Source organism: Calonectris borealis, chromosome 2 (genome assembly GCF_964195595.1).
Source record: "Calonectris borealis chromosome 2, bCalBor7.hap1.2, whole genome shotgun sequence".
NCBI classification, from domain to species: domain Eukaryota; kingdom Metazoa; phylum Chordata; class Aves; order Procellariiformes; family Procellariidae; genus Calonectris; species Calonectris borealis.
In genome coordinates, this window is record NC_134313.1 from 32,578,750 (window position 1) to 32,592,089 (window position 13,340).

Genomic DNA, 13,340 nt, shown 5'->3' on the forward strand with positions numbered 1-13,340 from the left:
CACAGAGCACCGCGAGGAGGAGGCGGGGCTAACGGCTTCGCCCTTGGCGCCTGCGCAGTGGCGCGGCTGCGCGCCTCAGCGAGAGCGGGGGCAGCCGTGGAGGTGAGCATCTTCTTAATCCTTCAGCCGCCATTTCGGGATGTCGGGGGCGGGGGGGGGTGGGTGTCTGTGCGGCTGCTCCGGGGGTTGTGTGGCCCGGCCGTCGCTCGGCTCGGCCCGGCCCGGCCCGGCCCGGCCCGGCCCAACCCGAGCGATGGCAGGGCCACACAGCCGCGGGGCGGGTGCTCTCACCCCGGCCGGGCAATGTGGGCCGCCTTTCAGCCCGGAATCCAAACCTCTACTCTGAATGCGCGCCCTGAGTTTGTGGGACGAACTCGTCACGGGGCGTCTAGAGGGGACAAAAATAACCTGGGGAAAAAAATACATTTCTTCCAGTCAGTGTGGGTGCTGGTATGTAACTAGAATACGTGTTCTGGAGTTACTGTTTTAGTGAGGTTTTAAATATAAATGATTTTTTTTTTCCTTTGCTACCTGAGGCTGTGCCGTTCTAATGGATGTCAGGGTACTTAAGGCTCCACTAGTACTGCCAGTCTTCTATGGATAACAGAGTAACTCTATCTAGTGCTGTTGTACCCAATTCTGTGTCCTGACAAACTATTTCTGTGTTTCTGTAACAGAACCTATGCTCTAAAGGCTATGATCAGTAAAGAACATTATCAACATAATTGAAGCATCATACCCTTTGCTTTTTACCTAGCTTTTCTAGCCATCTCTAGCTGTTTAGGACCAAGACTGAAAGAGGCAAGGACCATTAGATCCGGATGATTGGACTGGGGGTTAATTGCACAGTTTTTTTGATACTGTTTCAGTACTGTTTTTTTATGATCATTAATCTTTGTGAATCTGCAAGTGTTACAAAACTGTTACCCAGGTCATCACTTAAAGACTGAATCACTTAAGTAGGAAGTACCCAGAAGGCCTCTGAAAGGGCTAGGTCTCAAAAATGAAACTGACTTCCAAAATTCAGAATACCGTTGCGTCATTGAATGAATGTGTGGTCTGTTGGGGGTGTATCAGAAATAATGTATGATATGCTGATTTGTATTTCACATTGCTCATTAAAGTAGAGATGCATAGAAGATAAGGTAGCTTGTATTGCTTCATAATACTTAAGAATATAGAAGACACTTTTAAATGACTGTGGCACCTTGTAACTTTCTCGTGTAGAATCAAAACCATTTCATATTTGTGTTTGGAGTAAACCCTTAGAACAAAGCATGGAGGACTAAAATACGGAAAGGATAGATTTTGGGTTTAAATTCTAATCTTTTAATTTAAGATATTTAAAGTTATTTAAACCATACTTAAAAATAGACTAACCTGTATGTCAGCAGTCTTCTGCAATAAATTACAGTGAAGATTCTAGTATTTCTAAGCAAAAAGGCCCTGAGCTGTACGCTGCATTTAAGAATGTGCTTGTGTGTAACCACACTATTGCTTTTCCCAGCCTTTATGTACATTGAGGTCAATGTCTAAATGTAGAACCTTGTATATGCGTTTATCTTTCAAGACTGAGGCTCTGTACTTGTTAATGTTTTTATGTTACACCTTTTTGATAATCAAAAACTCTAGGGGAAAAATCTGGTAACATAGACTAAGCTTTTTTAATACTTTTAAAGTTTTTTTTTTTCAGAGTAAAGGATAGGACCAACTTCCATATTCCAGCAAGGAGAAAACAGTGCAGTCCAGAACAGGGGGAGTAGAAAACTAGAATTTGTAAAAAAAAAAAAAAAAACACCACATAATCATTTTTGTATTAATCTATCCTTTTGGTAGGCTGTATATCTAAGAAAAGATGGCAGATCCTTGGCAAGAATGTATGGATTATGCAATTGCCTTAGCAAGGAAAGCTGGGGAGGTAAGTATAAACTATTTATAAATAATAACATTATTTATTGAGTCTGGTATGTATATAGCTTTTGAAAGAATTTGATGTTGGATATTCTTCCAAGGAGTATTTTGTCAAAAACATAAATTAGCAGAGTCTTTCACTGATGTTCAAGTTCAAGATTGGAGTGTCTTTCATGTTTACAGCTTGGTTAATTTAAGAAAACAACTTTGCACTTTTCTTTGGACCAGAGTCTGATTAAAGACTAAGGAGTATCTTTCCTCCTTAAATTTGATTAAAAAAAAAAAGAAAATTCTGAATTGTGGTAAACAAAGAGCATCTCTCTTTTTCCCCTTAAGCTGCCCCTGCCTACCTTGTTATTTTACCACCTGAAAGTGTTGACAGTCTTTCTTGCGAACACGTCAGTCAGCTTTATACAGTGGCTTGTTGTTGGCACAAGATACCACATCGTGTTCTCTTTATGAAGACTGCTTTACGTCTGTAAATAAAAAGCGTCCCTTGCAGTGGTGGTACTTTGCCCATTTGTGATCTAAGATGCTTAGAACAAGAAAGAGTTTGCACATCTTGGCAGAGCCTCAGCATAAGAGTGGTTACCAAATGTTCAGTTCTTGGTAGTTCTGCTTGGTACGTTTGAATGCTATTGCAGCCAGACAGGATGATACATGCACTAATTCTGTCCCCTGGAGCTGCAGAATCTGCAGAACATTGTCCCGGCAACAACCTCATTAAAGTCTCCCCTCAGAAAGTCTTTCTAAGTTATAGTGAAATAATTTTGTGGGCTGGATTTTTGCTTAAGCGCATTCTGATAGTTTTAACATCATAAATGCAGGATCTGGCTAAAAGTAGCTGACTTAAGCTGAGTCTTAAGTGTTTCATTCAACTCTGGTATTTAAATTTACAAATCTAAAACTTGTCCTAACAAAATAGAGCTCCGTTTCATGTACCAGTGGGTCATCTTGTAGTACTTAGATCTAAGGTCATGTGAAAGTTTGTGCTGAGTAGGGACTGGAGATAGATGCAAGGGTAAGCCCCAGCTCCTGCAGTTAAATCCAGGTTTTGTCATTGGTTGTGTTTGTGTTTTGTATGTGCAGTATAGAAATTACAGTAAAAATGATGCTCAGATTTTTGGGAAGACTAATATTTTCCATACTGTTAATGGAGAAAGCTTTTTTCTTTTTTTTTATTTCTTTTGTTAACAGATAATCCGTGGAGCACTCAAAGAAGAAATATCTGTTATGACTAAAAGTTCACCAGTAGATCTAGTGACAGAAACTGATCAAAAAGTAGAAAACTTCATTATTTCTTTGATAAAAGAAAAGTATCCTTCTCACAGGTATGGCTTCTTATCAATACACTTCTGATAGAAGAAGGGGAGAGGTGACTGGAAGAAGAAAATGGAAAGTTTATAGTTTCGCTTGGTAAAATTTCATTACAGTTGGCATGCCGGAAAGTTACAGAATTCTCCCTTACCCTCAGTATATTAAGGATTTTAGAGTAGTAGTGGGTTGAAGTTTTGCCCAAATGCTTCTAAATTAATTGCTAGCTAATTTTGTCATTAGCTTAGAGGGCTTAGTAATAAAACAAGGTGTTCCCAGGGTCTACTGACATGAGTTTAGCCTTGCTCAAGACTTACACTGAAAGTATCTTCCAGTTGAACCAGCTGTCAATTATTACTAATTTTATTTATAACTATTTATAACTATTATTATAAATTATTTATAACTATTATTATTAATAGTTATTTGTGTTGGAGAATCAAAGGTGGCCTCGAGATACCCAGAACCCGAATTTCTTGTCTGCTGTTGGCTGTTGAAACTAGCTGTCTATGCTGGATGGGTCCCATGGTACAGAGTGTGCCTTCGGCAAATCTTGTACAGTTTAAGAACATCAAACATCGTTAAAAGAAGACAGGATCTTCTGATTCTGCATAACTGAAAGTCTGTCATACGAAATACTGATTTTTTTTTTTATTGCTTTTTCCTTTTTTTTTCCCTCCTCCAGCCCCTCCTCTCCTCTGAAAGAAATTTATTCTTGAAGGGTGAATTGTATGTATTATACTTACTTTTACTTACATGGGACTTTCTTTCCCATTTTGACATAATGGATCAAGTTTAATACAGTTTCCTTAAAGTGAGTTTGCTAATTTTTCTTGCATTGTCTTGGAGATTTTCTTATTGTAGCTGTATATACGAAACGTAATAACTATGCATAGAATTGGAACAACTGAGGTGGTGCAAGATGTCAGTAACCTAACCAAGTTAGTGTAAGCATAGAGACTTGTGGAATGACCTTGAAATAACAGTTTCTGTGACATTGATAAACATTTTAGAATATTTTGGCTTCTTTTTATATTAGGTAATTGATACCACATTAGTCATACTGGTGTTGAATTTCTTTCTCATTAATTACTCATCCACCTAAATAACTATTCAGTCTCTTTCTTCTCTCTGTGAAGATCTGCTGCTTTTTGGAAACATGGTGTTTCTGAGCAATCTTCTTCACTTCCATAGTTAATCATAAAACTCGTAATCAATATTAAAGGGACCTTATTTGTTTACTCTCAGCAGTCCTTCTCATTTTACATGTTTGTGGAGGAAAGCATGTCTTTGATGCATACTTTTCATAGGTTGAGTAATATGTGATAAATTTAACAACATGCAAAAGGCATAGAAGAGAATTCCACCCACTTAAACTCATCCCAGTAATTTTGCAGTTCAAAACAAATACTTTCATGAGTAGCAAAAATTGTGAAATTTGGGTTCCTGTGGCGCTGTGCCTTGTGTATCCCTTGGGTTTAGTATTATGGGTGAGCATGCACTCTGCTGTCTTCTTCAGGAGGAGCTCTGGTTTGGATTTCATCCCTTTACCGTGTTACCTTTTTTGTAATGCTTGTAAAACTAAACAGTTTTGAGATTAACAACTTTCTGTCATATTTGGGTTGAAATCAGACTACAAATTTAACAGTTAACTGCAGTGGTCTAACCAGATGCATATGACCACAAAGGCTTTCTTCAGTTAAAACACAAGCTAAAAACTAGTGTTTTATAAAAAAATAAACTGAAAGGTGTAAATAGCTACAAATGTTCTGACTAAAATTTGATGATGCTGATACTGGAAAAAAATGATGAAAACTTCAATGTTAAAATGTAAAGTTAATTACATAAAGTTCTTTTCCCCACATATTGTGCTTATCTCTGCCATCATAAATATTGCTGCAAGTTTGGTCAGATGTGGTTGGTGCTTTCCAGATAAATCGTGTATTTCTCAACTTTTTCCATATGATCACTGATGGTACAAAACCCTACATCACACTTTAAGAAATTTAATTTCAAAGACAGTATTGTAATTCAGACCTTTTAAACAATTTCTTTGTATCTTTTAAATGTGTTTGCTACTCTAGCTTCATCGGAGAAGAATCTGTTGCAGCTGGAGAGGGCAGCATTTTGACAGATAACCCCACATGGATTCTAGACCCTATTGACGGAACTACCAACTTTGTACACAGGTCCACCTTTCTTTTTTTTTTTATGTTAGCAACTTCAACTGATTATCTTTTTTCTTTCTCCACTTCTATGAAAGTACAGTTTTTCTCTTTTAAATTGCTTTAAAGGAGCTACTATGAACTTGTTAATAGTTAGAAATTGTTATTTGCATTTATCAAGAGCCATTGGACAGGTTTTGTAATCATTTTAGTATTTCTATAAGTATTATAATAGTCTTACTCTGTAACCAACAGCAGTTGTTCCATGAGAGGCCTGTACTATATAGCAGGAGTCAACACCTTTGGTATGGGTGCCAAAGATAGGTGGGCAGATTTTAACAGTAAAGCAACAGGACTCAGAATTAGGAGTTGCAGCATCTTCAGAGAGGCTTTGGTGAGAACCGGTAACAGCTCTAAGTGCTGATTTCTAAGAAATTTCAAATTCACTGAGATCTAGGAGCTGCTACTACCATGAAAGAAAGAAGAGTATCACCAGTGATTGTCTAGTGGTGTTTTGCACCAGGGTGAGGAGGGGACTTTCAGTGTAATGCTGACTGCCTATTCCTTCTGTCTTTGAAACATGATAGATTTTGGCCCTGATGAGCTTTTCTGAGCATACTTGATTCCAGTTTCGAAATGACTGCTGCTATATGCCCCACAGCTTTAAACAGCTGCTGAATCCTGCTAAATAACATGTTCAAAAAGCTATAAGAAAAGAACCCATTCTGCTGGACTTAGACTTAAAAGTCTGTATTTTTTGCAGATACTAATTAAAGCAAATGTTTTGGAACTGCAAATTTTGAAAAGTAAAAAATAATAATTAAAAAAAAATTAATTGGTTGATTGTTAAAAACTTAGACTGAGATGCAGCCCACCTTGTCCTATATACTCCCACTGCTTTCACTCTTCCCCCTGCACTCTTCCTTCTCACTTCAATATCTGTCTTTCTCATTGCTTTGGTGGAGAAAGTGGAGGTGGGGGGAGAGGTGACTTGCTTCTTTTGATGAGACCATTTTGGCCAGGTTGTTCCTTCTGAGAAAGGTTAGTAGCGTAGAGGCTTGCTTGTATTCTTTGGCTATACAATGACAGTCCCTAAGCTAGTAACAGCTGTAACAGGGATGACAGTCCCTAAGCTGTAACAGGCTTAGTTTCAGTGGGTGGAAAAGTTTGTATTTTAAATGGTAATCGGTGGTGTTGGGTCTATTTTCACAGTAAGTTGTGCAAGTTCCAGAAAACTAATATTTCCTATATAGTCCAAGCTTCTTTTTGAAATATACATTACATTTAACTGAACATTGTTTTTATTAAGAGTAAGCGTGGTAATGAAAGAAGCATAGTATCTCCCTATAAATTAGTGAAATGTTTTGTTTTGTAGGTTTCCATTTGTGGCAGTTTCAATTGGCTTTGTTGTAAACAAAAAGGTATACTTTTTATTACTTAATATCTAATCAATCAAAACCAAATTAATTCTTTGTTGCTAGTTATAACTAAAATCTGTATTTTCACAGTAAATAGGAAGAAAGGGAAAAAACTCAAGGTCTCTGTACTTTTTCTTGCAGATAGAGTTTGGAATTGTGTATAGTTGTATAGAAGACAAGATGTATACTGCCAGAAAAGGAAAAGGTGCATTTTGCAATGGTCAAAAACTTCAAGTATCAGGCCAAGAAGGTAAGCTGAACTGAGTAGCTTATTTCTAGTAATTACATTTATTTTGCAAATGAGGCATCAACAATTTTAGACCTGGATATATTCCTGTTTCTTAGCTCATGGTTTCGTTTTGCAAAGACAGACTTTTTCTGGCCATGGGTTGTGTGTTCTCTTTGATGCATATAACATGCTTGTGATCTTTGCAAAATCAGGACTTAGCAATTCAAGATTTTATTCCCTGTGTGTCTGTGCGTTGTGGTTTTTTGTTTGTTTTTAATTCCCTGTATGTCTGTAATCTGTCTGTGATTGTATTTTAGAGTCTGTAACAAATCTACCAAACAATTCAACTTCTTCCAGGTGTGAACTAGTGGTTTAAATCAATACCACTCTTGTATACTTACCACCCTATGTAAAGTAAAATCCACTCTTAAAGTGGGACCTTTAAAGATGTGAGGACTGTTCTAATTTTTATAGCAATAGAATTTTATTTACTAATGACATCGATTAATGTATATGCACAATTGAACCAGATCATGCTTTGTTCACTGTATTTTATTTTTCCTGCCATTTTCCATGTAAGAACAGATTTTTATACATTCAATATATGTAATATTTATATTAAAATACCTTACTTTTATTCAGTCTTGTAAGAAAGCAATGAAGTAAACTCTGCTAATTACTGTTATTATATAAGTTGTACTGTTGGAAAAGTGAGGTTTTGTTTCTTTTCCAGACATTACAAAATCCCTTTTAGTAACAGAATTGGGATCAAATCGTGATCCAGAGACTATGAAAATAATTCTTTCTAACATGGAAAGACTTCTCAGTATTCCTATTCATGGGTAAGATACTTACTATTTTTGATATTTACTGATAGTGTTAATATTGTAAATATGTAAATATGATCATTTTTAGGAAGGATTGGTTGCATTACACTTGACACCTTAAATGTGAAATATGATTTCTGCAGAGAAACTATAAGTGTGTTTAACTTTTTCAAGCTGGGACATACATAAGAGAACCCTAACAATCAGTATTGAGAAGCGAAGCATGTTTGGTTTTGTAGGACTAAAAAGAATTGTATTTACTAGTTAAAAAAAAGAAACACAATTTTGTGCTTTTTTTTTTTCCTTCAGAAACACACAAGGAGTAAAACTGGATAAGCAGAAGCTATATTACATTTCTTAGTTTCCTTTCCCTGTAGTAATGAAAATCATTGTTTTTTATATATATATATCAGAAGACAAAAGTAGATGTCCCTTTCCTCTTTCAATACCGTACAGGTTTTTTTAATTTGTCCAAGTAGTTGAAATTGTCCATAAACTGCTCTTACTTTGGTTACGTTCCCTGCTTCCTCGCCTCCAGAAGAGCCAAAGCCTACATTTCCGCAAACCATTTTATGTCTAAAAGTGGTTTCAGTAGACAATTTTTTTGTTACTCAACCCTGCTCATGTTTCTGATCTAAAAGGGGTTGTAGTTTTGTGCTGAGATTCTCAGGATTCTTGTTTTGACACTTAATATGTAGATTTTTTTCTACTTTCAAAAAGTCTTCTGATGTCATTAAAGAATATATGCTAAATTGTAAGTAGGGAAATCATTATAGGTATGTTGTCAGTTCAACTTCGGTATTTTATTTGTAAACAATAAATTGAGATTGGAGTTGATTTAAGTTGCTTCTTGCAGTAACTTAGCTGCTATCAGTTACAATTTAATGCACATTTTACTGATAATTGAAATAACTGCAATTATTTGTACAAGTCACACTTACTTTCTAAGTGCATCAACATTTCCAAAAGAAACTGGAATTTGTAACACAAGGGTTCTGATGAAGTTATCCAGACAAAATTTATGCTGTGTAGTTTATTTTTTGTGATTACTGCTGTTAGGATTTTTTGCAAGTCAGAGGTGCTTATTGAGCATCACCAGAGAAACTGAAGTAACTGGTTTTTCAACGCTGACAACAGTGTACACTCTACTTGAATTATTGTATTCAAAAAGCAAAGTAGAATATCTGTTACTGTTTCATGGGTAGATATCTTCCATAATATGTTTTAGGTTAAGAAGTTGTTTAAGATGTGTTTTCTCTCTAAAACAAAATTGTTCAACAGAATTCATAAATGTAATTTCTGGAAATCTGCTATAGTTGGAGAGCTCTTCAAGCTACTTAAGCAAAACTTCATTCCCAATTTTTTATTTGTTTCACTGCAGCATTCCATCACATTTTCTCTAGCTCAGTGCGTATGATGCTTCTGTGTTCTCTGTGCAGTGTACACAGACATTGTGACTTTCTTACAAACGGTTCTCAATTGAAAAAACAACTATGTCTCCTTTAGGATTAGAGCCGTTGGTACAGCAGCTGTGAACATGTGCCTTGTGGCAACAGGTGGAGCTGATGCCTATTATGAAATGGGGATTCACTGCTGGGATATGGCAGGGGCTGGAATCATTATTACTGAAGCAGGCGGAGTACTGCTAGATGTATCAGGTAAATACATGGGCATGCATGATACTCTTTTGTCCTTTTAAATAGCTAATTGGGAACAAAACATAGCTGAAATGAGAAGGCAAAGAGGTTTTGCAGTCCTCTTTCCAAGTTACCACTACTCAACAGAGTTCCCATCCAGTTGATAGTCAAAGAGAGAGTCAATTGTATCGTCTTAAGCTACAAGACAACCTTTACTCCCTTGGCTGAGCACCTGGAAGAGTGAAAAAAGACAGTAAACATACACTGAAGAGAATTTAAATGTAGCTCATATGAGATACCTGTTGTGTTAAATGCATGTTTATCCAGGGCCAAAACTTGGTTCTAAACAGTGATGTATCATTTAGACTTGATATTTTCAATGCTCATTTTCATACCAACTTTTAATTTTCTTCATATATAAGCTAGTTACTTTGCTTGCTTTGGTTTCTAGGTGGGCCATTTGATTTGATGTCTCGAAGAATAATTGCAGCAAGTAGTCGAGCTATAGGAGAGAGAATAGCCAAAGCACTTCAAATAATTCCTCTGAAAAGGGATGATGCAACTAACTGAATACCAAACTTCACCTTAAATGTAATTATATAATGTTGTCTCATACTCCCATGTGTTGGTTGTTCTACACTTTGAACCTGATAAAAAGATAGATAAATAGATGGTAGTCTTTCAGTACTGGTGTGACTGCTAAGTAGTGTTTTGAGATGGGACCAACATTCTAAGTAAGCTCTTACTGTTAAGTATTTTATTTAACATCATGATTACATAAAGATCTATAAAAAGAAGCAAATATATGCAACTTAATATTTTCAAGTTTTATACTACACTGGAAGGCATAGCAAGAGACCCGTTGATGTATAGGTAAATAAAAATCTCTAGTTCCGTAAGTGACAAAACAAAATTCACTGTCTTAACACCACATCATCACATCTGCTCCTGAACCCAAAACAATGAAGGCATTACTGTTTATCCAGTCGTTCTCTATCTCATCTGTTGTTTTCTTCAGTGTCATCAGTGTATCCATTTCCTTGCCTTGTTACAGTTTTTGTAGTGTAGTTCACACATTTCCAAACTTTTTTTAGTTGCTTGTAGTTTTGGCTCTAATTTAAAGCCTTTATTACTTGGCTGTCATTGTTTTTGTAGTCGTCGTTCTACCTTTCTTACGGTAGATAAACACAATCTCTTCTTTAGCCTCTTGTGTGGCCAGTACACTTGCAAATTCATTACAGTTGCAAAAATAATAGTTATTGTGCCAGAAAATACGTGCATCTCCCAGAAATAAGTTCTGAGCACACCTTCTATCACCAAATGGACTTACTCTAAGTTAAGATGAAGTATGATTTGCATTTGACCATTGGAATCAGCTGATACTAGGTCCTCTATCTTATTCTTGGCAGTTATAATTCCTGTTAATTTTGCTTGCGTTTCTCCATGGATGAGTGTGTTTCCAAGTCTAAGGAATCATTAAAATCCAAGAGAGTTTTCAGTAATTCAGCTGGCAAAAAAAAAAGCCCATAGTCCAGATTTTTTGCATCATTTTCTGTAAGTTATGAAGGCAGTGACCAACCAGGATCAGGTTTCCATCATGTTATAGGGTGTACAGGCACAAAAGAAGATACATATCTAAACCGAAAGGATTTATAAATCTAAGAAATATTAGTAATTTCATTCTCGGTGTCAGTTGTTCTAAACTTCAAAAACTATACTGGTTCTTTGAATTTTTGTATTTAAGATTGTTAAAAGTATGAGTGTACTGTTCAAATAATTAATGCACTTTAAAAAAAAGACTTAGATCAGGTTTTAGACTGATTTTTCTGTGTCTAAAGTTTCCTAAAGAAAGTTGTCTCATTGGTCGTCCAGTCAAGACACAGCAATGCTTTGGAAAACCTTGGTTTTTGTACTGCTGTCCCACTATTTTTATTTTGGAAAATGGTGTTCTCTGTCTTGAAGTTTCAACAGATCTCTTATTATAAATTTCAGTCCTTTATATCAGTTGATTTTTGCAGAAATATTTAATTTGATGTTGTATCTAATGCCAGATGATCAACGTTGATGAGCCTGCTATTTAAAGGTCTTGTCAAAAAGCCAGACTTACATTAGTTTTACTTTCTAAATTCCCATTGACAAGGATAGAAACTTATTGAGCATTTCACTGTAACTTTATTGCTGTAAATTATGTGGGATCATCATTATTTCTTGAGAGGTATGTCTACTGTACCGTTTCTGTGGCTTTGTATAACAAATTCTGCATAACTTTTTAAAACTGATTTATTTGTGAAATGGAGACATGTCTAAAAAATACTTGAGATGGGAGAACACATTTGAAATAAATATGCTTTAGCAGCAGCGGCTTCAAATGTGCTTCCTTTCTTAACATTCATCAGAGTACAATGCTGGGTCCCAACAAGCTCTTCTTGATAAAGGTCTTCAGAGTAGGGGTGCTGATTTTTAGCCCAAGACTAAAACAATCAGTACTACAAAATAGGTAATACTGATTTTTAGCACTGATATGTATGAAAAAGGGAGGTAGCCTTAGTCTACCATCCTGGCTGTCATCCCTGTTCACGAGGCCTCTCCATTTATTGATTTGCTGATAGCTTGTGATTGTTTTCTATGACAACCTGCAAAGCTTTGCTCCTTCTTCAAAGCAGGGTATTCCAGTAGATTTAATCTTTCAGAGCTTTTCCCAGCATGAAATATTGCCAAAGACAAAGTCATAAAAGGCTTCAGGCTCTCCTCCAGCCCTGTTAAGCAGTCCTGCAGAAAATCCCTCCCCTGCCCCCCATAATGAAATACGGACTATTCCTCATAATATCTGTGACCCAAAGCTATGGTTTTAATTCTGCATATTCTAATGCCTAGGTGTGAACTAGACATTCTGACTAGATATAAAATGTCAACCTGTGACAGTATGAAGCAATTTAAGTAGCGGAGAGATCTTTCTTTTCCTGAGTTTCTTCCCATCCTCTCAAAGCTAGCTGCTAATTCAGCTCTATTCATTACCTGTGAGTGAAGTAATTGCTTCACAAGTCTGATCCTGTTGCTAAAGTGCTGACAGGCAACTTTCCAACAGCACATTGTTTTTGGATCTACAGCAGTTGGCATGGCTTCCTTTGTTTGCATGAACTCCAGGCATCAGAAGGTTATTGTCAGTGATGTGACACCTCAAGAGCCTCTGCCAGAGTCGGCTAGATCTCCCAGACAACATAATCCATTCAATCTCTGGATTACTGCTTGTCCTGCACCAAAAGTGACAATGAATGTAGTCTCTCACATCACTCTTCAGTTTGTACAATCTTTACAGGAAGATTAGGAGCTTCTGAAATGAAGGGAGCCTGATCAGGCTTCCCAAAGATCAGGAGCTTCTGAAATGTCCTCTGTGCCCACTATCCACTGTCTGCCTGCTGTAACAACAGGGGCAAACAAAATCTGCCACACTTCAAAGCCACATGCAACATCCGGAACAAACAAACTGGAGGAGCGCGCTTAGCTGAGAGCACCTCATGCCACTGTATTAAAGAGCTACAAACTCTTGCCTGTTTGAGGAGGATTAGATCTCTCACAGTAGAGCAGAAATAATGTCCTAGCACAATTCAAGCTATTAAGATGCTAAAAATAATGGTTCCAGAAGCTTATAGCCTATGCTAATGACTGCTACATTAGCTTAGTTTATACTGTGTGTCATACTCACACTTGGTTTGCACAGTTGCAGTGATGAGTTTTACGCTGAGATGATTCTCCCTACACCAATGTTGCTTTAGTTAGCAATCAGGCCTTCTGTGCACCCATTTAAGTGAAAGGAAAAGAAGCCCAAAATACAACAGCAA

At 36.7% G+C, this 13,340-nt stretch overlaps 1 protein-coding gene across 1 annotated transcript; it reads left to right on the plus strand.

Moving 5' to 3' along the window:
- On the plus strand, positions 1 to 11,859 carry IMPA1 (inositol monophosphatase 1). Its single transcript, XM_075141595.1, has 9 exons — positions 1 to 102; positions 1,837 to 1,918; positions 3,109 to 3,242; positions 5,310 to 5,414; positions 6,766 to 6,811; positions 6,950 to 7,058; positions 7,771 to 7,879; positions 9,371 to 9,522; positions 9,953 to 11,859. Exons 2-9 carry the CDS (start codon positions 1,856 to 1,858, stop codon positions 10,069 to 10,071), a joined length of 837 nt encoding a protein of 278 aa, XP_074997696.1. The 5' UTR covers positions 1 to 102; positions 1,837 to 1,855; the 3' UTR covers positions 10,072 to 11,859.
- Positions 11,860 to 13,340: the final 1,481 nt, after the last annotated feature.

Coding starts and splice junctions, on each gene's coding strand:
- IMPA1 (XM_075141595.1), top strand. CDS start 1,856: ATGGCAGATCCTTGGCAAGAATGTATGGATTATGCAATTGCCTTAGCA. Junction 1,919..3,108: donor TAGCAAGGAAAGCTGGGGAG/GTAAGTATAAAC, acceptor TTTTGTTAACAG/ATAATCCGTGGAGCACTCAA. Junction 9,523..9,952: donor AGTACTGCTAGATGTATCAG/GTAAATACATGG, acceptor TTTGGTTTCTAG/GTGGGCCATTTGATTTGATG.